At 40.3% G+C, this 24,120-nt stretch overlaps 3 protein-coding genes across 6 annotated transcripts in view; all 3 read right to left on the reverse strand.

Annotated features, from left to right (window-relative positions):
• tbc1d1 (TBC1 (tre-2/USP6, BUB2, cdc16) domain family, member 1) overlaps positions 1 to 984 on the reverse strand; it is a gene marked incomplete in the record, with an annotated part of 51,522 nt that extends 50,538 nt beyond the window's left edge. The window contains 1 exon segment of the mRNA XM_042223412.1: positions 370 to 984. Within this exon segment, the coding sequence (XP_042079346.1) occupies positions 370 to 984 (615 nt within the window).
• Positions 985 to 2,367: 1,383 nt separating this feature from the next.
• pgm2 (phosphoglucomutase 2) lies at positions 2,368 to 14,132 on the reverse strand. The gene is made up of 13 exons (XM_005928314.3): positions 13,830 to 14,132; positions 11,036 to 11,203; positions 10,219 to 10,410; positions 8,466 to 8,549; positions 8,116 to 8,309; positions 7,754 to 7,943; positions 7,174 to 7,271; positions 5,925 to 6,105; positions 5,560 to 5,653; positions 3,915 to 4,044; positions 3,627 to 3,819; positions 3,276 to 3,409; positions 2,368 to 2,966 (listed from the first exon to the last, which is right to left on the reverse strand). The coding sequence occupies exons 1-13, from the start codon at positions 13,902 to 13,904 to the stop codon at positions 2,864 to 2,866; spliced, it is 1,836 nt and encodes a 611-aa protein (XP_005928376.1). The 5' UTR covers positions 13,905 to 14,132; the 3' UTR covers positions 2,368 to 2,863.
• A 1,741-nt stretch (positions 14,133 to 15,873) lies between these two features.
• The window catches only part of zcchc7 (zinc finger, CCHC domain containing 7), a 51,350-nt gene continuing 43,103 nt past the window's right edge, over positions 15,874 to 24,120 (reverse strand). For 3 of the 4 annotated variants that reach the window (XM_005928315.3, XM_014335502.2, XM_042223413.1), the window contains 3 exons: positions 20,317 to 20,412; positions 19,233 to 19,350; positions 15,874 to 17,787 (listed from right to left, as the gene is read on the reverse strand). In XM_005928315.3, the coding sequence (XP_005928377.2) occupies positions 17,174 to 17,787; positions 19,233 to 19,350; positions 20,317 to 20,412 (828 nt within the window). In that variant the 3' untranslated portion in view covers positions 15,874 to 17,173. The other variant, XM_014335503.2, reaches the window with a different exon arrangement.

The following is a 24,120-nucleotide window of genomic DNA, read 5'->3' on the forward strand; positions in this document are numbered from 1 at the left end:
TAAGGAAGAGGTCGTCACACGGCTGGTGATCCCCAGTTCTCGTGTCATTCTCATCTGTACCTTGGTGCTCCAGATTATCTGACATGCTGTGTTTCCATATACTTTGACTAGCTGAGCTTGTGTTGATATGTTTGTGGTTGACATATGCCGTTGCTTGTCGTGAGAGAACTCCCTTTGACGTTTTTGGACTTCTAATTTGGCTCATGTGCAATTATTTACCATAGCTCTGAAGCTGTTCTGTGTTATTGTGAAACACGTTTTGTTTTGTAACTTTGCATACATGTGTAGTTTATTTCTACAGCCTCAAACGCTCTACCCGATTGTTGATTGAAGTAATCCAAGAACACATGCACACACACTTATACATACCTTAGTTCTGTACTGGCACTGGAAGACATAGCAGGCACAAGTCTGTGTGCCTTTCACCAGGCAGGCAAAGCTACTGGGCTCCTGGCTGTTGTGAATTAGCTTGGTCACATGGTGAGGAAGACATTCAAACAGAACTGTGTGTGTCAGAGGGTCCCATACAAGGCTCTCTCCCAGCGTGGACACACATCGTACCCTTGATGCTGACACACACAGAAAAACTGTCTGACTGCGTGAAGTAGGACCCAGCTGTCTACCTCCAGACCCCCCAGCTTGCACCCCACCACCTTGCTCCCTCTCACCGGGCTGGGACCTGCTGACTTCAGCCACCACCCAGGGTAGCATAGCCATGGTGGTCAAATGGTGGACTTTCCGAAAACCAATCATGGTCAGTTTGTATCGTACTTCGTCCTCCTCTCCTTCCACCTCCATCTTTGCCCCCCATGATGCAATCCTCTCCCTCCCAAGCTTCTGAAGACACTGCGTGGCAGAGGTCAGATGTGAAAGTGAAGGACATGAGCGGTGGTTTGGAGTTAGATTATAACGGGGTTTGTCAGAGCTCCCTGGTCCAAGAGCTTCACTCCTTCTTGGCTTCACTTCAAAGTAGAGACCCTCCATGATGTCTGTGACCTGAGGCAGCTGCTTGCCTCCACTTCACCTACAAAATATCAGTTAGAGATCAGAGCCAGTAAACAGCTGAAAGGACAGCCGCAGGCATTTGCAATCTAGCTTGATCTTATGAGATTTCAAATGAACACAAATGTGCTACACAAACATTTACTTTGCAAATTAGAACTTAATCTTGTAGCTTGATGTTTGCTCGACTTTGCTTTTAGTGTAGAATGAGGCCAGTTTCCCCAGGACACTATGAATCACCTGATTTGTGTGTGTGAGAGACTCAGTGGTACATTCTCAAGGACACACAAACAAATTATGGTAATCCTTCAAATATCATATTTGACCGGTTAGTTGTCACAGAGGGGAAAGGGACCCCCTCACTTCATCTAATCATACAGCTCTACATAACCGCTCACCTGTGTTTGCACATTACGTTTTTCATTTAAAATCCGTGAGAAATTACACAACAGCGTCAGAACCTTAATACTAGGACACGAGTACAAGATTAAGTAAAGATACATTGTCCGTTTAACCAAAACGATCACGTTAAAGTCCCGAAAAAGCAAAAGTTTTCATACCTGCCTTAATATAAATAAATCGTTAACTTCATCAGCGGTGCTACGTTCAAGATCTGTATGCTGCTCGAGAGCATCACGCGGAAGTGAAAGCTATTTTTTATACAAGGAGCGGGCGGCAAACAACGGATCGTAACGGGGTTTTGGTCATTTTACGCACGTAGCCGTTTATTTTTACGCACGGGGGTTGTGCGGGGAGCAAATCGCGCACAAATATTGTTTACCCCGAGATTCCCAACGCACACAACGTCCGGTTTTAATCAGTTTAACATTTTCATCTTCTCCTCCTTCCTTACCTGTCCCGGTCACGCCGGTCTGTCGTGGCTAGCGGCAGAACCACCACCGAGAGAAATCTTATGGTGTAAGAGTAACTGCCTACAGACAGAGGAACGAGAGAGAGCCCTTTACACAGCTCGAGTTAAATATAGATAGACCAAATCCTACCGTCCTCCTCGCCTCTGTACTCAGATGGGGCATGACAAGTGCATGCTGAGTGTGCGCGCTGGCGAAGGATGCAGGGGCGACAACTGTGCGCGTCGTGGAACTCACAAAACAGATCGATAGTGTGTCCCCTCGTTTTTTGTGTTGTTTTTTTTTGTTACTTCACGTTTACCTCCACATGTACAGTCAGAATCTTTATTTAGTAAAGTTGTATTTTTCAGCATGAAGAATACCGGAACACGCACATTATTTATTCTCCATCAAATGAATTTAAACTGAAAATAAGTTAAAACAACAACAAAAAACCTCTGACTTCTAACATTTTATTATACAGTATGAAGAAACGAGGAGTCGGTGTCTCCACTTGATGGCGCTATAAACTTTTAATGTTCTCATTTACACACTCCTCTAATTCTTGACATTAGCAGCAAAGCAAATGATGCTGAAGCACACTGTGGAATGCATGTCATCAAAACAGGAAATACAGAAAGCATAATAGTGTGAAAACAGGAATGGCTGTGGGTGTAAGATGGTTGGACTTGTGCGCTTTAAGATCTCCAGCATTGAGGTAAACTGAATTTTAAAAAACAAAAACATGAAGCTGTGAAACATTTTGACTACTGAAAATATAGGAACACATGACCCTTGAGATCATTTTAAAATGACTAATTATCATCAACAACAACATGATTTCTCCAAATTGTAAAAGAGCCACATGATTAACTTGTCACTAACACGTTTATGAATTGATGTAAAGCCAGAATTAAAAAGAATCTCGTCTGGAGAATTCAGACAACATGTGGCATGCTGGTCAGAGATATTAAGCCCAGCTTGTCCTGCTTGTTGTTACAGACCCATCTGTGCTACTGTGGCTTTGGCTGCAACTTATTCTTATCTGGCTCGAAAAAGTTTTCAATGATGGCATCAACCAAGTCATCCAGTTCCTTCTTCAGGTGCGGCACATCACTGTTAGAGACAAAAAAACAAAAACAAAAAACCCGTTGACATTTATGAGGGATTACTAGAGTTGCACTGTTCAGTTATGACATTTCAAACTGTGGAGTTTCTTTATCTTCAGAGAAAATAAAACAACTATTTATTCCTACAAAAAAAAAAAAACAAAACCAAAAAAACGTTTTTGCCCATCATTAAATTCCTTCAGGATTTGGGCTGATATCAGACAAAAGAAGATGTATAAAGCCATTTTGCAGGGTGTAGAAAAATTTAACAGTTCTATAGTTTGCTTATATTAGCTTTGCCTCTAAAGTAACCTACCTGTTACCAGGAGGAGCACAGAGTTCAGTGTAGTATTTGATTTTTGGTTCTGTGCCGCTGGTCCTCATGGTGGCCACACCCCCATTAGAGAAGGTAAAGGTGATCATCTGACTGGAGCTAGACGTGGGAAGAACCTGAGAGAGGAGAGGAAGGAGTGTTAGATGGACAGAGGGAGAGACACACTAAAATAAATAAAACTGGAAAGACGAGCAAAATTAAAAACACAAAACTTCTGCAGTTTAAAACTAACAACTGTTTTAAAAGGAAACTCTTACACAATTATAATGTGTAATTAAGAGGTTTGTTATGCTCTCAGTGTATGAACTGCAGGTGTGAAGTTTGTGCCCTTACAGCTTTTTTATCGGGTTGGTTGCTATCATAGCCGGTGGTCAGGTCTCGCACAGCGTCGATGGCAAAACGACCACATTCGGTGGGATACGAGTCTTTTGTGCCACCATAGTTGCGCAGACGCTCAAACAGACTGCGGATCACTTCCTGGTCATGGCAGATAAAGTAAGAGTTCTTGCTGATGTGGTAGCCATACCTGATGATAAGAAATAATCAAAGACAGAGCTAGAGCCTGCAGTTTTAGGTTATTCAAAGTTTAAGGTGAAATGTACGCAAGTGTGTGCATCTTACTCTTCATAGATTGTAGTGAGCTGCTGAGAAAGACTGATTTTTTTAGTCGCCAGGAAGGAAATCATCTCTCCTGCTATGGCTGCAGCGCTCACTCCATCCTTGTCCAATACAGAGGGACTACACATATACCCTGCAACACACACACAGAGTTCACTTAGACTATATAAACCTCCAGCTGCTGTAGTCAGCTGCCACTTCTTTTAGTAGCAGTGTATCCAAAGGAATGAGATTCCAATTATAGTATCATAATCTTATTATATAGGAATGCTGGAAACTATGCTGTTATGTTGTATGTGTGTGTTGGACTTACTAACAATCGTATTAACCCCAAACAACTTTTATTTTTAACTCAGCCTTTGTGTTTGACTGTCAGCACGGCTCAAACCTTTTAATAATCAAGACTGAGATCACATCACATGAATCTGATGTTTTTACATGTTTAATTTTGATGACTCATATTTTCATTAACCAAATTACCAAGATTGCGCTATGTTGTGTGATTAGATTCACTTGTAAAGCGCAACTGTTTTTTTTCCCCACAGAAATATTTCAGTATCAGTACATGCAAGTATACTTCAGGATGGCACAAAGAAAGTGAAGCATTTCTATTCACAGTAATGATGCAACCTTTGGTCACAGTTTTCAGTGGTGTTTAGTTCAGGGGACTGTGAGAGCTCTGCATCATCTTGCACCTCTTGAATTAGTCCACTGTGAAGTCTGAGGTGAGTTTGTGATACTTTCCTTGTCAGAGATGAAATGGTGTGACCTTTGCTTCCAGAATTATTCGCTGATATTAAACTGGATCTATTGTTCCCTCTCCCACTCAAATACTTTCAGCTTTGCAAGTGGAAACAACTACAGCCAAAAAGCTCATCCACTTCCATAAAGGTCATATTTGTTTAGTCCTCAGTGTACTGCTGGTGACTCATTCTGAAGGTCTTTTGCAGTTAAACAGGGGTTGTCCTTGGTCTTCTTAGCAAACCTACAAGCAATTCTCCCTTTTTTGGTCTTACAGATCTCAACTTAACCTCCTCTGTTCCTGTTAACTGCCACTTCTTGATTAAACTATGAGATGAGGAACCAGCTTTCTTTACTTTCATAGACACAGGTAGCTGTTTAGAGAAGCCGTGGCTGCTGACAGCTGCCACAGCAGAAGACGTTTGTGGATAAAGGTCTCTGAAGCTGAAAGGCCCAAAAGAAGTTAAAAATTAACTTCATGTCTTTCAGCGATCAGCTCACACACCTCTCACTTAACCGTTCATAGTAACTTTACTTTTCCATGTCACTGTGCACTTTATATATCTAGTTTAGATCACCAACAGGTGACTACACATTTCAGTTTCATTACTGCCATCACTTTAAGGCTATTTTTTAATCCTCAAGCAAGTTTTTGAAAGGTTTAGATTTAGGTTGAGTTTAAACTTTAGTTTAGATCTTGTGAGCTCCCAAAAACTCAAACAGAAAAATGTTGTTGTCATCAACTGATCCCACACAAATTTATGTTACTTGAATACTTTTAGGCAGTTAAAATTAACTCAGCTTGTGACACTGTGGAGATCATTGTGTGCATTAGCCACAAAGCATGAATCAGGACTGGTCTCAGTTTGAAAACAGTCATTCGTGTGTGTGCTGCGTGTGATAATACCTATGGCCTCTTCAAAGGCAAACAGCACGGTCTTGTCCTGGTCCAAAAGGTCTCTGGCTCTGTTACCCATCCACTTGAACCCTGTTAGTGTTTCCTGTCCAAACATTATGTAAGAAATTTGGTTAACAATAATCACGGAGAATGGTTTGAAACATTCAATCTGAAACACGTGCGGTGGTGAAACCTAAAACAGTATTGTTAAATAGTCTCATAGCCCTTTTTTTTAAATTTATCTCAGTTTCTTCTAAATATGATTACTAGCAGGAATTCCATACAAGCACTCCTCTCCAGTTAGGCCCATCTTACAGAATCTTTTGATGCATGGGGAAATTTAACTGATCTTATTTTAAAAACAACTTTGTTACCTCAAAGTGGAATCCCTCCTTCAGGGCAATGGCGCGCAGTATTTTGGATGAGACTGTGCTCGACAGCATGTAGAGGTTTTTCACAGCAGCAGCGTCTGAGTTTTGCTCCCTCCAGCAGCGAAATAGCCACCAGCCAAGCAATGCTCCCAGCTCATTACCACTGAACACACGCCACCGTCCACTAACACAGACACAGACAGAGGTTATGGAAGTGAAGGCAAGCTAACATACCTTATGCAGAGGGTCATCGATCTGTGATCATCAAAGCATTCTGTAATATGCAATGTTTAAACTGTTACATTGCAGCAGGTCAGTCACATAAGTTGGTATAAAAAGAAGATCTTAGAGAGGGCAGAGTTTCGTACAAGTAAAGATGGACAGAGATTCACCAAATTGCAAAAAGCTGTATTTACAAACTGTGAAAATCTTCCTCAATGAAACAATTGTGAAGACTTTTAACATCTTCTCATCTGCAACACATAATGTCATCAAAAGATTATGAGAATCTGGAAAAATCTCTATGTGCGCGTGAAAAAGGCCAAAAGTCAGTATTGGATGCCTGTGATCTTCAGTGGGTCTCAGGCAGAACTGCATTAAAAACATGCATGAATCTGTCATGGAAATTACTGCATGGGCTCAGAAACCCCCTTCTGTTCACCTCGCCGTCTACACAAATTCAGGTTAAAGCTTAATCAGGAGAAGCTACATATGAAGATGATCCAGAAAGGCTGATCCACGGTCAGATTAATAGAAGTTTTAAATTATTTCTGGAAAAAAAAAATGGACATTTTGTTCTCTAGCCTAAAGAGGAAAGGGACCATCCGGCATGTTATCAGCAATCAGTTCAAAAGTCTGCATCTGTGAATTGGTGCCTTGCATATCTGGAAAGGCATGATCAATGCTAAAAGGTATATACAGGTTTTAGAGTAGCACATGCTCTTATCTAGACATCTTTTCCAGGGAAGGCCTTGCATATTTCAGCAAGCTGATGCCAAACTACACACTGCATTTATTACAAGAGTCTGGGTGCAGAGTGGTCTGATCATTCACCAACTGAAAAGATGAAATCATCATCATGTAAAACAATGACAAAGAAGACCCAGAACTGAGCAGCTGGAGGTCCTGAGTAGCTCTAAAATGTGTGGGTCACCATAATTTTTATTCATTCAACCCTAATAAACCTGCCCAATGAGTTTGTGTCAAACTCTGCTGCAAACACTATTAAAGCTGTATATGCACACAAACACACCTCTCCTGCTTCTCAGCAATGGCCAGTCGATCTGCATCAGGGTCATTCGCCAGCACCACAGAGGCCCCCTCCTTCTCTGCCAGTGCAAATGACAATGTCTGCAAGAACAAGCAATCACTTGTTACACAATCAACCAAAACCAGTCATCTACTACAGTCAGCTGTATATGTTTTAGGCCAGTGAAACATTTGTTGTAGTTTCATTTTGGTTTCTGTACACTGGAAATCTCAATACAAGAAGAATAAGTGCATGATTACAAAATTATTTCCTTAGTTAAGAAAAACAACTTCACAAAATGTCAAGAATACTCTCAAAGAGGAAGGTGTGTCATCGTCAAACAAAGTGAAACAGGCGCAGGATGAACTCTTAAGTGTACAGGGCTATACTGTCATTCCTAAACAGTAATGCGATACTTTTGTAAAAACCCTTGAATCGAGACTCCCCGTCTGTACTTCAATCACATCTTGATGATCTGATTTAAAATCCACCATGATCGTGAACATTAAAACTGTGTCACTGTCCAAAAACCTACGGACACAACTGTACATATGATTGGGTGTGGCAAATGTTGACTACGCACCAGGACTCCCTCTCCCTCTTCAGGATTAGGATATTTAACGGTGGGAAATTCGGGGTCTGGATCCTTCTGTTCCTCCACTGCGTACGGAGGACGAAGATCGAAAGCCTTGAATGCTGACTGGACGAACGTGTGACCAACACCGTGCACAGATGTATGCACAATTTTCACCTCTGACTTCTTGTTTATTTCCCTGCAAAAAAAGTCAAAACATGATTTATGAATATCCACAGTTTTTACCTCGAAGCATCATGTACTTGTACGGCCTACATGGCAGCTTATGCATTTAAAACATTACACAGTAGAATCGCTAGCATGTTTTAAATGGTACATGCTGCTCAGCAAGTTGTGTATCTATGCAGCACCTGTGATGGCAGTGTTTCTGGATGGCTTTGAAGTATTCTGTGTTAATATCCTGATAGGGTTCTTTGAGCAAAGTGCTCTTCAGAGCCTCCTCCGTGTTCCACGACTCAGGCCAAGGCTCCAGGTTTTCCACAATGGCTTTAGATATACCTTTGTCATGAGGAGTCACAATCTGGGCACCGTTCTCCCAGTACACCTAGGACAAAACCAGAAAAAACTAAAATGTTTCAGAAATTTATGGGAAAGAAATTGGAACTTTGTAATTTTTAAATTAGCAGAGATTATAAATAAAACTATCAGTAAGCTATTGATGCATTTAAGGAAGAAAGACAAGGCAATGATGAGGTCTTACCTTGTAGCCATTGTCTTGTTTGGGGTTGTGAGAGGCCGTCACCATGATACCAGCACACAGACCCAGGTGGGAAACTGTGAAAGGCTACGATGAGAATGAGAGAAAGACAATAGTACCTCATATATGATAAATATTTTAAGAACACCATGCAGAAGCAAAAAAAAAAGAAAAAAAAAAAAGAAGAAAAAAGTAAGAAATACAAAGAAAGCCTATTTGAAAATGTTACTAATAAAACAATGTTATAGTTGGTTACTATGAGGGAATGCATTCATTTCTACTGAGAGCCAAATGGTTAAAATGTTTTCTGCTATAACGCCATCATGGAAGCAATTACTCGTGATCAAGGTGCACTTAAGGAAAATGTCAATCTAATTTTTTTTAATTACTTTGGGAGAACATCAGGTGAATTTGAGCAGCTCAATGACATTTTCCCTCGTTTTCCTTTTTGTCTGAAGACTCACAACAAAACTGTGCTACACAAAGATTTTCTTTCCCACAAAACTGCAGTGAAAGATAAAATCAGGATGAAAAAGTGAGAATGAGGAATACGCTTTTATGAAATTCTGGGGCTATGCTTATAAAAGTGTTATAATGGAAAAACATCAGCAGCATAAACCTGATGTGACATTCACAGATTGATAAATATCACTGTCATCAGCAAATGACATTTTTAAGCTGAGGGGCTGACATCAGTAGAAAAAGGCAGATATTGGCTAATACTAATATTTGGTTGACTTATCGATGAATGCCTACTGAGAACGGGCCTAAACCACTGTTGTGTGTTTGCATGCTGGCCTTTGGGCAAATCCTGCAGAGATATAGTCTACATTTTCACTAAGGCTGAATGATTGTGGATTTTTCCTCTGGTCTAAGTAGGCTCATACCCAGGGCTAATCTTTGAATCTGACATCTTTTGATGCACAGTGTCTAAAATTTCATGGAGTCCTGTTTCATCCAGCTTAGACAGACACCTAAAATCCATTCACTCCTATCTCAGCATGACTTAACAAGGTCCTGCTTTTATTTCTTCCAGAGTTGACTACTTACACCAGCGTAACATAAACAGGCTACTAGCTGCTAGGCTTCTAACACGTAGCTGAAGGAGAGGGTGCATTACAGCAGCCTTTGCAGCTCTTCACTGACGACTTCATAGCTTTAGAAGTGATTGAAACATTTTATGCTTGTTTCTTAAGCCATACAGAATTCCCTGACTGAACATCTGAGGTAGGCAGTCTTTAAAATCTTCTCTTAAAAGTTATTTTTATCTGCTGGCTTTTTAAAATCACTTGTTGAAACCTGTTGTTCTATGTATTTTATTTTTTTCACGTGTTGGACTAGCACTTTACAGCTTGGCTTTGGAAAGTGCAATATAAAAACAAGATAAATATTGCGTGCTGCTCTCACTATTACACAAGGAAAATAAGTAATGCAACAGGAAAATTGAGCAAAAACCGAATAAAATAAGTGGATAAACAGATATATTGAATAATCACCTGGAAATACAAACAAGACTTAAGTGGTATTGATGTCTAAAGCCTAAATTGCTAATCACAGATCCTCTTTCTTCAAAGTGAACATAATCTGATGACTGCTACATGTGTTATGCATCATGTTGCACTGTACACTGAAGGAAAGTGAGTGGATTTTTTTTAAATTGGAATTTGCTTAAATTTTTTTTGACTGTGTTGAACAAGTGTTGCAACATCCAAAAAAAACACCCAAGTGATGAAAACACAGGAAACCAAGTGATTACCACAAAGGGCGTGGGGGTGATGTCAGAGAAGAGGTGGACAGGGACTCCTCGGCTGATGAATACAGCCGCAGCCAAGCTGGCGAAACGCTTGCTGCTGCCCCCGCTGGGAGGGTGGGCACGAGCGTCGTACCCGATCACCACCCCTCGCTCTTTGAGGTTCCCAATACTCTGCTCCAGGTAGCAACAGAAACCCTGTCAGGGAGGAAATGATCGGAAGATACAAGAGAAAGGTCTTCTTGAGAATGGTTGATTATAACTTTAAATAAATATATATACACACAGCACCTCTCACAAAAAAGGCACAAACTATTGATGGGTTTTAACCCGGATTATAACAATTTCAATCATGCAATGAATCAGATAAAAATCACAAAATAATAATTACAGAACATGAAGTTGGATATATATTCAGAACAATATGAATAAAAGCAATCATCATAAAACTGAGCTAGCTTTTATACAAATCAGTGATTTGAAGGACTGCTTGTATATATAGTTTCACGATCCTGCAGTGTCAGATCTTCAGTGCAAAAACAGCAATCTCCATTATTCTAGAGCCAGAAAGGAACTAAGGAGAAGGTCTGACTCACACACAGGCAGCAACTCAGGAATAAACTATGAAGTGCTATAAAGCAATCTATACGATCTTAAATTCAGCTATAAAATAAAGTGTGAAACAGATTTTGGGGGGTTTTGGGTGACAATAAAATACTTCGCATTCCTCAACTTCTTCACAAAACAAAGACTAAAAATCAAAAACGGAAACATTCAACTTTGCATGCGACTTGAAACGTATTGAGCTGCAGTATTGACCCACCTGTGTGGTCTGAATAATAGTGAGGTCGTTCATACAGGATATGCCAGGCCCCATGGCTGCTCTCAGACCTGCTGTGCCAAACTCCATCCTGGAGGAGAAACACTTCTTCAAAGCTTCCATGTTTCCCTCTTTCACCATATCCTGCACCATGGATTTCGTTTTGGGGTTCTGGGGAAGGGAAATGTTTTATTATCCACAAATTAATAAATAAATAAACGAACACAATTAAAGATTTAAAATCTTGTCTACAGTGTTGTCACTTGATGATAAAGTTAGCATTAAAAAACCCAACACAAAAGCTTCTATAGACAACAGGAAAGTTTAGAGGGTAAGAATCAGTCTACTTAGGAATTACTACGAGAACGTCCAGACAGGACGGCACTTCTGACCACGTGGACCCCTGAGGAAGCCACTGTAACACAATTATCTCAAGACTAATGAATCTGGGGTCTTTTTCCAGTGTGACCTAATTTGTGACATCCCATATGTCTTTAAGGCCAAGAATGACTGTGTTTGTGTAGGTCTGATAGTCGGGTAGTAGCCGGGTTAGTTTGGTTATACATTTGTGTTGTAAGCATGTTAAGACCATGTGACTGGTTCTGTTTCAGTAATGACCAACATACCAGAATGTATGACCAGCAGCTGACTGGGTTATTATAAAATCTGAGTCATAATCTGTTTTACTGATTTATAATTTCAAATTATTTTCCACTAAATAATTCTGTTATTTTGTAGTATTTATAAAAATAATGACGTAAATATTAAAAATAAATATAATATTAGGAATAACTGATGCTTGCAGACAGGAGGAAGAGTCTCCTGCAAAATTTGGACAAATGTTTGGGGACCAAACAAAGGTTTTTGGATTTATAATCATTAAAATGAAAAAGACTCAGTAACAACAGACACTTGAGTACAAGCACAAGTTGACTTCTGGTTTTAAAGAAAGCAAACCTGCAGTGATGAATGTTTGTGGATACGTAACCCAAGTGGAAACTTCTCTGCCTAAGATAAGAGAAGTCTAAGAGCAGAGCCCTGGGGAACACCACTGGTCACTCACAAGCAGATGACTGGCTTCATAAAGTAGGCACAGTTCAGTTTACCATGAAATCCACAACTGGTTTAATTTTACACGTAAGACAGGAGGAGAAGTAGAGAAAAACTACCTGTAATTGTTAAAACCTTGCAGATCAGTATTAATTCTGTAGGGTGAAATGTCAAAAGGGCTCTATGATGACTTTAATTTAGCTCTCGTGTTCTTGGAAGTAAAATAGCTTCAAACTAATTTAGTAGGGGAGGGCAGGTCAGTGTTCGTGGAGTGGTCACGAGTTACGCAACCCGGAGAACGACTTCTTCTATTTTTGTGTGAACAAGGGCTTCTTTGACTTGATTTGTTGGTTGGATGTAAAATAGCTGACAAAGATTATTTAAGAAAAAAAAAAAAGAGTTTGAATTATGACGGTTTCTAGCTAAAATGCTTAAGGGTCTTTCTCATCTCAAAGCATCAAATTTCTACAATATTTTCTGTTCGTCCACATCTGACATCCCTGAAAAGTTTATGGTTTAAAATTTGGGTGTATGTAATGATTGATGTGAAATTATTAGAATTTAATGTACATTAAACTCCAGAATTTTGCGTTATTTGGATTAGAGGACCTACTTATATTTTTGCTTTTGTAGAAAAATTTGTCATATTTGCTCCATCCAGATTAAAGTTGAATGAAAACAGCATTTTTTCATGTTGACAAAGTTTTATTTGGCATTTTTTGTAAAATACATCTATGTCCCATTCAGAAAGTTGTCTTTTTTGCAGTGTGTTTTCTTTTCCAATTATTACTATGTGTTCAAATGTTGGACTTTATAATTCGGGTTACTTTCTTTGTTTATTTATTCTTTAACCAGTCATAATCAGACATTTTTTGATCCATCTCATCCTGGTTCATTTTAAGGTGAGAATGTGAAAAATTTCAGGCTTTTATCTTTAATAGTTTCTGATTCATGCTCAAACATGGCCTCAGATTTCACAATGTGAAAAAAAAGATATGGTGGAAATGAATCAAGAGATAATTTTCAGAACTATACATCTTGAAAAGTAAATGACATATGAAGCTGAAATTTCACACTGATCATTATATATGTCCAAATATTAGACCATAAAATCTTCTAGCAAATTGGTGATGGTCAAGCAGAAAGTCCGTGGTGATTTGAGACAAAACAATGCTAAAGAAACTGGACATCCTCCTTTACAGTGTTTTATAAGCCGAGATCTAAGACACATGAGATTCTGCTTTCAAATGACAGATCAGATCTACTTTCTGTTATGCTTATCCAGACTATTAACAGGCTATCATCTAATTCTCACAGAGAAAGAAGAATCCAGTTCTTCTTTGCGCTTCTTGGTTTAGGCATAATAATCATGTATTTAGTAATTCATTGGCAGATACTTGATTTGAGGTAATTCGTGGGAAATGGGCACTTCTTTAACAGAAAATACAGATAAATTAAAACCCAAGTCAATATAAACTTATATCAACTTATTATAGTAAACAAGTAGCAGATTTTTACAACTTTAAATTAAAATCTAAATTGAGCACTATCACAAAAAGTTCATTGATCCATGCTTAAATGAAAGGACCAGTCAAGGACACCACTAAACTCACAAAGTTACTAACTGGAATCTTCATGTATCGCCCGAGAATAAATAAAATCGCTCGTACAAAGATAACCCTGAATGTGTTTGATGACTACAACAAAGCTGAAGCACTCTGAGCTAGCACGCTAGCTGTCAGCTCACCTTGTCGTACTGCAGCCACTGCCGTATAGACTGGTCCAGCTGGGCGTCACCGGTTGAGGACGTACCGTTCTCCATTTCTCTTCTTGGCCAGAGTCAACAGTCTGTCCAGCTCAGTGTCTATGCTCATGGGAGATCAACGCGCTCCTTCAGTAACTTTTTCTGGCTAAAAACTGAAGATGTTAGCACCACTGCCTGCTGCTGCGGGCGGAGCGACGTTCTGCGTCACGAGTTTCCTGCGTGTTGCATTCAGAAGCTGTCGTAACTGTGGTTAATAACAAGCGCGAGGCCTTCATGGACTATTTTAACCAATGACTCTAGAAAACAGTTATACAGTCATCGATTTTAACCAGAGAAAATTAATTGAAAGATTGTTTCAAAACTGTTACAGAAAGCGTAATCTTTGTTTTCCTAGAGGAAAAAAAACATAATTACACAACTACAGCAGTCACTGGAATCACGGTACCAGTATTTAAAGTAATGTGCAAAAGTCTTAACCCACTCTCATTTATTTACATTTTTACAATTTAAATGGGAAGTAGATAATCCTTTACTACATTCAGTGATTGTCATGCAGAAAAATGAAGCTGCTGCCAATGAGATGCTTTCCAGATGATCTTACATGGTGGATGAAAAACTGAAGGGACCTCTCTGTGTTCATAATTCCATTCATTTTGACAAGTTCCCCAACACCACTGGCTGAAATGTAGCCCCAAATCAAGACAGAGCCTCCAAGGTGTTTTACAGATGTCTGTAGACATTCACTGTTTCAACTCTCTCCTGATTGCCTACATACATACTGGAATGATTTGAACTAAAACTATAAATTTCTGTCTTACTACCCCATGTGACCTGCTGCCACTGATTTTCAGTGAAACGTTTGTATAATCTGGAATACCTTATCCTTTCTCCACATTTCCGTAAGAATGGCTTCTTACTACCCACCCTTCCACGTAGAACATTTGTGATGAGGCTTCAGTGAACAGTAGATAAAAAGGGCCAGATGTATCCATCAGAGTCTGTGTCAGACCTTTGTTGGACCTCCCCCTATTTGACACCAAGAGTGGGACAGAAGCCCTGTGGCATATGAGACTATTTGATCAGAAATAATAAATTTTTAAAAAAAAATTCCATTTGCAGCCCTGTGTCCTTTTAAAGCTTCATCAGCATTTCTGTTCTGTCAGTAAAGACCAGCAGAGGATATAAAGTATATCCGCTTTAAAGTAAATAAATTGAAAGATTGAAATATGAAGATGATTATCAGTGAATGTTTTTATACTGTGATTCATTCATCTGAGGAATGGAAGCATGTTTTTAAGAGCCAATTAAAGATCAAAGCTGTGTAAGAGTTTAACTTGTTTCGAACAATAAGTCTGGATCACTCTGTCCCAGTGTGAGTGTAGTTTTAATCTTTCAGTTCTCATGTCTGATAACACAGGCAAGTACATTCAAATCCCTCCATCAGCTGTCTCTGTAGTTTGTCTGGGTTCACTGACTGAAGCCAAATTAAGGAGAAGTGACAGCATCCACCGGTCTTTACCGCCCTTCACAGAGCACTAGGCTCCATAATGCATACTGGAAGCATCTATCACCAAGTTCATTGCTCTTCTCACGTACAAAAATGGCACTTTCATATAGCTATCTTCTGCAGCAGTTGACAGTCTTCAGTGTACTTTTACCTCGTGCCTTTAATAAATCACAAAAATAAAGATAAAATTGACAAGCTGATCGTTTGAAAACATGAAATCATGAAAGCACAAGGCGACACAGCAGATAAATAGTAAAGAAAAACTGTTGCTCAGTCTGTGGAAAGACTGGACCTCAATCAAAATGTCAACAGTAGGCCACTTAGGGTTTTTAACAAATAGTTTGTGACTCATTGTTATAGATCACAAATTATTTTTCCCCAGCATAGGGAAAATTAAAATTCATCCATCAACCTCCACTATGACATTTATCAACCCGAGCCAAGTGCTATGAATTGTATTGAATAACAATGACACTGAAGATAAGAAAAAAGAACTGCGAGCGCAGAAGCAATCCAAGCTTTCTTCCTCAATCACAGAAGAGATTCAAGTTTTATTTTTCCTCAGACACTTTGGATAACCAGTGGTCATATTACAAAGGGATCACTTCACACGATTTCCTATTTCAGGGTTTCATTTAGCTACGACAATAACAAATAAGAACGCATCAACTGATTTTAAATGATCAACACTGTTGGGGCCACATGTTAGTGATGCATGTTATCTGGGACCAGTGGTTTGAGTCCACTACAAGAAAACATTCCTGAAAGTGATCACCTTCAATAAATACAAGAAATACTTGTGTTCTGACTGAAGTGATCTTTTTCAGGTTTGACAGAGTTCTCCAACATCAAATGACAGAGGATCACGGTTAAATAGGCGTCTGCTGATTTTTCATCACTGCTCTATTAGTCTGTACGTAACAGATGCATTAGTGCTCATAAATACAGAAAAATTACAAGCGCATGGGTTGGTTACAGAAAAGAGCAGCAGTTTACCCTTCAGTTAAAATTGAAAATGAAATTAGTCACAAACACGTGTTTAAATATACACTGGCTTCTGGTTCCAAGAGCAGCAGCAACATTAAAAAACTACTTTCAAAGCAGAAGCACAGGGAAATCAGCTTATTGAACTTGCAAATAGTTTTAATTTTCTTTTTTTAAAATGAGACTTTTGCAACACGATGGAACCAATGGGAAGAAATAAATTTTAAGTCACCATTACTCCTGAAACTGTTTTAGTAAACCTTTTTGGTTTTACGCAAATATTATCCAGATTCCTTTAAGGCCATGATCCTTTTTCATTACAAATCCACAGAACTGTGACTTACTGGACTAACTAAATTGTGAACTGCTGTTTATACATAGTCAATTTCCAAACACAAGGGCCACTTCCTGTTTAAATCTGGGGACAGCTGTATTCTCACACTGACCACATGGGGAAAGTAAATAAACAGCTTCAGCGTTCTGACTCGTTTTAAGCTGTTATTAACAAGATTAAAGATGCTGCTCTGTTCAAGCATCACAATGTGACTTCGAGCCACTGTGAACAAAATCAGGACCCTGGAGGTGAAGCAACTAAATGAAGCATCTTTTAATATTTCCAAAAATCATACACATCACCTAACTCTTGACTGTTGTTAAAATATTTTGTGAAAAGGTCCCATGAAGGCCCTTAAAGCCAAAATAATTTCAGGTATTTATGTCGAGACCTGAGTTAACGAAACGTGCGACACGCCCCTAAAAGTCACGGTCTTAACTTTTGCTTTTAGAGATCAGAGCCCTGACAGACTCTGACATTGAAACCTCACACAAACGGATGCTATCTTCTGCCCTTTCTTTGTTTAATGAAGAACAGATTATCGTCTGCAGGGTACATCTGCGCACCAGTTTTTTTGTCAGCAGTCGCGGGGGCTTGATTTTTCCTCTTTTTTCTCTTCTCTTGCTTTGCTTTAGGCCCATGCACCTTTCCTCCAACAGAGCCAAAGAGAGGATTAGATCTTTTCTCTGTGTGTCCCCCTGGCTGTGCTGAAGGGACATGGTTCATTTTCTTCTTCTTTCTCCTCTTCTTCTTGTTCTCTCCCATCCCTCCCCCTCTGGGAAAGTCTTCTGCTTCATTGAAAAGTGGTTTAGCGGCTGGCAGCGGGTTTCTCGAGGTGGGCACAGGTCTCTTAGGTTTCCATGGTTTAACATTGCCTATGCTTTCCTGTTGTTTGTACTTATTAAACTTTTTTGTTTTGGGTGTTGCAGCACTTAAGTCGTTATCATTAAAAAATAAATGGCTGGGCCTGGGATTGTGGTTGTTAGGAGTATGCCGAGGGGTATGGTAGGACTGGTGGTTGGTTTTATGAAAGCTGATCTTCCGTTTCTTCTTTGGGGGTCCTGGTGTGAGAAGGGCCTCAGAAAAAGATTGAAAACCGCCATTTTTCTTCAGTTCTGGGGAAAGAAAAACAAAAATAATTAATTGGATCTGATTTGATGATTTTCATCTTTTTCTCTTATGATTGAAAAAACAAAGTCAGATGGATAAAAACTCTTATGTGCCAAGACATAAAACATTAATTTGGTCCTTAACAGCATTTAACTACAACCTCACATGACTAATATCTGTTTAACAAAGCGAAGCCAAAATGCTGAAGCAGAGTCTGAAGAGCTAAGTACTCCCAAGGACCGAATAGGTTATGAAACAACTTTTAGGAGCAAAAAGTTGACAAAAGTAATTTTTTTGCATGACTTTGTCAGTATCTGACATGATTGTGGAGGAATTTTCCCCCCTCTTCTTTACAATGTTGCTTCAGTCTGCAGGCACTTGTTTGTGCACAGTTCTCTTCGCCAAATCATTGCTGAGCACGGGCACAGGCTGAGGTTTGGACTTTGACTCAGTCACTGCATCACCTTGATTCTCTTCATTTTCCTGCTGTGCTTTAATCACTGTTCTGTTTTCAGCCAAGCCTCTACAATACTTTGGTATACAGAGGAGTTCACAGTAGACTGCAGTGGATGCAAAACAAGCACAATTTTTCACGCCTCCACCAACGTGCTTAACAGATGGTGTGAGGTGTTTCTGCTGATATGTTGTGTTTAGTTTTTTTCCAAACACGGTTCTCTCATATGCAACTGTGCAACACTACGGTTCACACTCTGAACAGCTTTTAATTATTGCTTTGAACAGTTCTTTTTTCAGGGGGGAATGATTGCACAGCATAGCTCACTAATGCTGTGGGCCGATCGTGGCTCAAAAGTTGGCAGTTTGTCTTGTAATCAGAAGGTTGCCGGTTCAAGCCCTGGCTCCGACAGTCTCGGTCGTTGTGTCCTTGGGCAAGACACTTCACCCGTTGCCTACTGGTGGTGGTCAGAGGGTCCAGTGGCGCCAGTGTCCGGCAGCCTCGCCTCTGTCAGTGCGCCCCAGGGTGGCTGTGGCTACAATGTAGCTTGCCATCACCAGTGTGTGAATGTGTGTGTGAATGGGTGGATGACTGGATATGTAAAGCGCTTTGGAGTCCTTAGGGACTAGCAAAGCGCTATACAAATACAGGCCGTTTACCATTTAATGACTTAAAAAACAAAAACAAGAAGCAAGTGCACAATTTTGAATTTCATTCAGATGCTTTTGGTGGCCATCAGCAAGCTTCTGGCACATTCCGGCTGCACACTTGCCCGCTCTTCTTGGCAGAATTGGTAGAGTTTATTTAAATTAGTTGGTGTCCTGGCACAGACCAGGCTTTTAAGCATATAGCCCAAGGATTTTAGCCCATGGAGGAAAGCTTAGTACGGCGCCTAGACCAAGACACGCTACTAAGAGGCGTTGGCCTAAAAATGAATAATAGCTGCAGCCATAAAACAGATAGATATTTACTGGCCTATTTCTTTATGTGATTTACCTTTAGCCCTGATCTTTATCCTGTGTTGTCTGCGGCTTATCTCTTCCACAGTGTCATAGTGGTTAATCAATGAGGTTGTGGGATGCACTCCACTGAACATCCTCTGTCTTATACATGCCTGTGGAAAACACACAAGACACAGAATTAAAAGGCCTGCAATATATTTAAAATGACATAATAAAAACACAGCACATGAGGTCAAATCCAGTCCTACAGAAATCCCACTGATTATGTTACTTTTAGAATCTGTAGAAAAAACAACTCTGCACATGCGGAACCTGATGAGTAAACCCGAAGACGTTGGATGTGAAATACACTGTTGATTACAAAAACCTGTAGGAGGTTATATCTTACTTATAATAATCTCTGTCTGTGTGTTTGTTTCCTTATCCGCTGTCAAAAAAGTCCATTTTGACCAGAAACATCTGTATGAAGCTGCTATTTGAGCCTCGTAATAAAGCTGGCATAGCCTTTTAAGTATAAATTAACCTCTCAACATAACTAAGCTGCAAAAAATTTATATCTTTAACTTCACGTGACGACTCTGCAGCAAGCTATTGATGATTTGATATTTTAGCTTAGCGTTTATGAAATTTTAGAATACAAATAATGAGAACTCTTAGAATTTATTTATTTTTATTTAACACAGAAGCTGGAAGAATTTCAGGGTTGTTCCTGGTTCAAATGGGTCATGGAAGCTTGTTTCTACAATGGAAAAAACACACACAAAAAACATAAAAATTGCCAGTCAAGAGCCAAGCTGAAGTTTTAAGCTATTAGTTCAAAATTTCAACTTGCTGACTCAAACTGCTGCGTAAACTGAAATTATGAGATCATTTTGTGACTTTTCTCAGTCAGGCAGTACTGGACCTAACAATAGTAGTAAAGAATTATTTAATCAAATAATAAAAGTACTTACAATTAAATATATCCCTTAAAGAAAATATTGTTTCTTTTTGTTTTAAAGAATCTGCTTCCACTTTGGCCTTTATTCTTTTGGTGTATACAAAATGGCAAATACCTACACACGTAATATAACAGGCAATTCAGCGTAGACTAAAGAAAGACAGTGAGGGTTACTTACATGGCCAAAGTGTCCCTTCTGTGAGCAGTTGTAGCAGTAGGCATGAGAGTGTCTGCTGCGCTTTGGTTGCTGCTTCACAGGAGGGCCATGCTTAGTCTGTTAAAAAAAATAAATAATCAAAAATATATTTTTAAATAAAAACCACAATCGGATCCCCCCCGATAAACACGATGGACACAATAAAACGGTGGCTTAACCTCCCATTTCTGTCTCATTCTCCCTCTCCTCTGCCATCATTCCCATGCTCTCAATGAAGCGGACTGCAGTGTATTGTACAGAGAATATGGGGCGCTGATATAAACCACTGATTTCCGAGGTATAGTTAGAGGCCTGTAATGACCCTGTATGATAAGTAACTGTGTGTGTTTGTGTTTGTGTGCGTCAGACTGTGTGTGTGTGAGTGTTTGTTGGACACGGGGTCCCGTCCCCTACGGGCCAGTGTTCTGAAAGCCTTCCATGCTCCAGCGCCCACAGCTAATATACACTGATAAAGAGAGAGAGAGAGGAGACACAGGCAGAGTGCATTTACTGCTAATGTTACACACACACACACACACACACACACACACACACACACACACACACACACACACACACACCCCTAATGCTATTCTCCAAAACACACAACCACAAAACTGCGCAGAAATTGCCCCCTCCCTCTCTCTCATCCCTGATTCCGAGATTACAAATGATTTGCGCCCCACGTCATTTCTTAAACATAGCTTAGGTAACCTCCCCATCCCCTCCCGCTTCACCCTCTCCTCCGTACACACCCCTGCAAACCCACATCTACACCTCACACTTTTCCCCTCTCTCTCCCTCTCTTTTCCGCTTGAGTAGTTTTGCGGCAGAAAGGATGAATGCTATTAGAGCGTCGCGTCATTATCGGGTCAGGCCTGCCGGGCCCATCTCCATCACAAAGGCCAGGAGATCACAGACCTCTCACAAGCACAAACTCTCTCTCTCACACACACACACACACACACACACACATACACATGTGCACCCCAAGGAGATCACAGCCCCTGTCTCGAGCCCCCCACCCGACCTCCACCCTTCCTGCCCCTCTTTCCATTCATCTTTCATGTAAATTGGCTGTAGGTCTCCCTCTGTCTCTCCCTCTCCCTGACCTTGGGCTTGCGTTATCTCCACATACTCTGATCCAGCACACAGAATGAATGAAAGCACGAGAGACATCGGAGAAAAAAAAGAGAGAGAGAAACGAAATCCCCCTCTTATTCTCACACCAACCTGTGATAGTTGTGTGAATACCTGGTGTGAATGTGCGTGTGCATGCGAGGAGTTCTCTGCCTCATCCGATATTAATTAACGGGATGAACGTTTATCCCAAACTCGTTTCCTCTCCTTGTTCTGATCTCACACTGCCTATCACGGGCATCTAAACAGAGTGAGGCCCTAAGGGATCACCGCAGGTTGGTGCCTTTCTAAATCTTTTTTAAATGGTTTAGTGAGGAGTGACAGCTATGGCTGTGCAGCGACAGCTAATATGACACATAATTTTAGTATAAATTTGCAGCAAGAACATTTCCACTGAAGTCTAAACCGAGTGGGAAACTGGAGTCAACATCAATGGCTATGCAAAACAACATGTTTTCCTTGTTGGTCGGTATGTGTTCAGTTCTGGATCACTCATAGCGAGTGAAGGGCATTAACTTGAGTTACACAGATTATGTCTATGGAGAGTCTACTCGCTTTGTATTAATGCCATGTACCAACATTGAGTGGAATAATCACCAATAATGAACAGGACTGAATAAAGAGCTAAAATCATTATTTAGATAAGGGGAAGCCATTATATGCTAGCACTGCTAATGTTTGTCAGTTGGTGGGTTAAGATAAGTATTTCAATAAAAAACAAAAAAATTACACCTCCATCAAAATCTGAATAACACAGCTGGCTGTGGTGGTCATCAGTGGATGCTACACTACATGGACAAAAGCACATGTACCACCTGCACATGTCACCTACAGGAGTTGCTCAGTCGCGGTAACACATGAAGCTGTCGGAACACAGTTTTTGTGCTGATGTTAACACCAGAGGACATTTAGACTTTTACACACTATTCGCCTCGGCACTTGCTGATACTGCTCTGTAACTTTACATGTTCGGCCAGATCATTTCAGAGATTCCTAAACACTTTCAAAAATATGACTTATAGCTAATTGAGAAACATGTAGGAGGGAATGAATGTAACAGACTAACCTGCTGCAGTGGTGGCATCCAATCACAGGACAAAACGCAAAGTCAGTGAGCTCTTTAGAAGGACTCGTTCTTAAAAAAGTGTTTATAAAGGCTGATTGCACAGCTAGGTGCTTGATTTTATACACCTGTGGTAATGGGACTGAAAACACCTGAATTAAAGATTGGGACCGTTGGCTGTGATGCACAGTGATCATTACTCAGAGTAAGGTATTTTCATGCAACCTCAAAAAAAGAAAAGAAACTATGTAGCTAATTTGAAAAGATTTAATTAGAAAATGGTATCTTTGCCGATGCAAAGTCTGATTGTTTCAGTATTTATGCATTTTCGTTCACCTACAGAGTGATTTTTTTTCTTCCTTTTATATTTTTTAGCAGTCAAAAAAGTTAGGTAAAGTTAGGTTCTCTAGGTAAATAGGCACATACTGCAGGAAATCATCTTTTTGTTTTTAAATAGAAAATACACTGGTTCTTATATAGTGCATTTTCTACTCCATCCAAGCACTCAAACTGCTTTATACAACATACCACATTTGCACAAGCTTTTTTTGCAGCTAAGTGCTTTCTATCTAACAATCACACACATTTACACTCGAGTGTCATTTTACAGACAGCAACTCGGGGTTCAGTGTCTTGCCCAAGGACACAATGGCATGAAGACTGGAGCAGACAGGGATTGAACCACAAACAAACCCTGCGCATGAGCAAAAAATATCTGCTTTACCTAAACATTTCCCAAAAGACTCTGAGAATGTCCATGTCTCTTCATAAACTTGCTTACAAGCATTAGAAGAGACTTTCAGCATCAGACACAACAGGAGAGACTCCCTTGATACCTAAAGAGCTTTTGATCACACACATAAAGCATAAAGCCAGCCTGACCTAAAATAAAAAAAGGACTGAAACTGGGAAGAGGAATGATGCGTTGGTTTCGTTTTTGTGTGTGTGTTAGTTTGTACGAGGGTATTTGAGAAGGTCCTGAGGGCTCCACTGTGTGGACATAGACAACCAACCATCCGTGGCCTCTCATGCATGCACGCACAGATACATGAGCACTCTCTCCCTGTCACACACACAAATGTGTTTTCCCACAGTTGTCCCAACACATACACCGTGTCTCTCTAAGCCCTGCTCGCCTCTGCTCCTTGCCTTAGCTGCTGGTGGCAAAGCTGTGATAATCCTTCGGCCAACACAAAGCTCAGACTGTTACAGACTAAAGTCTGAAGGAACACACACACACACACACACACACACACACACACACACACACACACAGTTATCAAACAAAATCCGAGAAGCAAACAGGCTTGTGTGTGTGTAAGAGGAGAGGGGGGCGGGATCTGAACAGTAACGGGTGGTGGGAGCGTAGGGGCCGGGGCCAGCAGCGCTGTTTTGCATATGTTATTGCAGCAATAGGGAGAGGTTTGCATATGTTACTGGACCCACAGGGGACCAACTCTGCATGCTTTATCATAGAGAGCAGCCTCACAACACAAGACTACTGGGCTCATACCAAAACAAACAGAGCCTTGTGGTGTGTGTGTGTGTGTGTGTGTGTGTGTGTGTGTGTGTGTGTGTGTGTG

The sequence above is a fragment of the Haplochromis burtoni genome, unplaced genomic scaffold (assembly GCF_018398535.1).
Source record: "Haplochromis burtoni strain Fernald_Lab_line unplaced genomic scaffold, NCSU_Asbu1 Contig_110, whole genome shotgun sequence".
NCBI classification, from domain to species: domain Eukaryota; kingdom Metazoa; phylum Chordata; class Actinopteri; order Cichliformes; family Cichlidae; genus Haplochromis; species Haplochromis burtoni.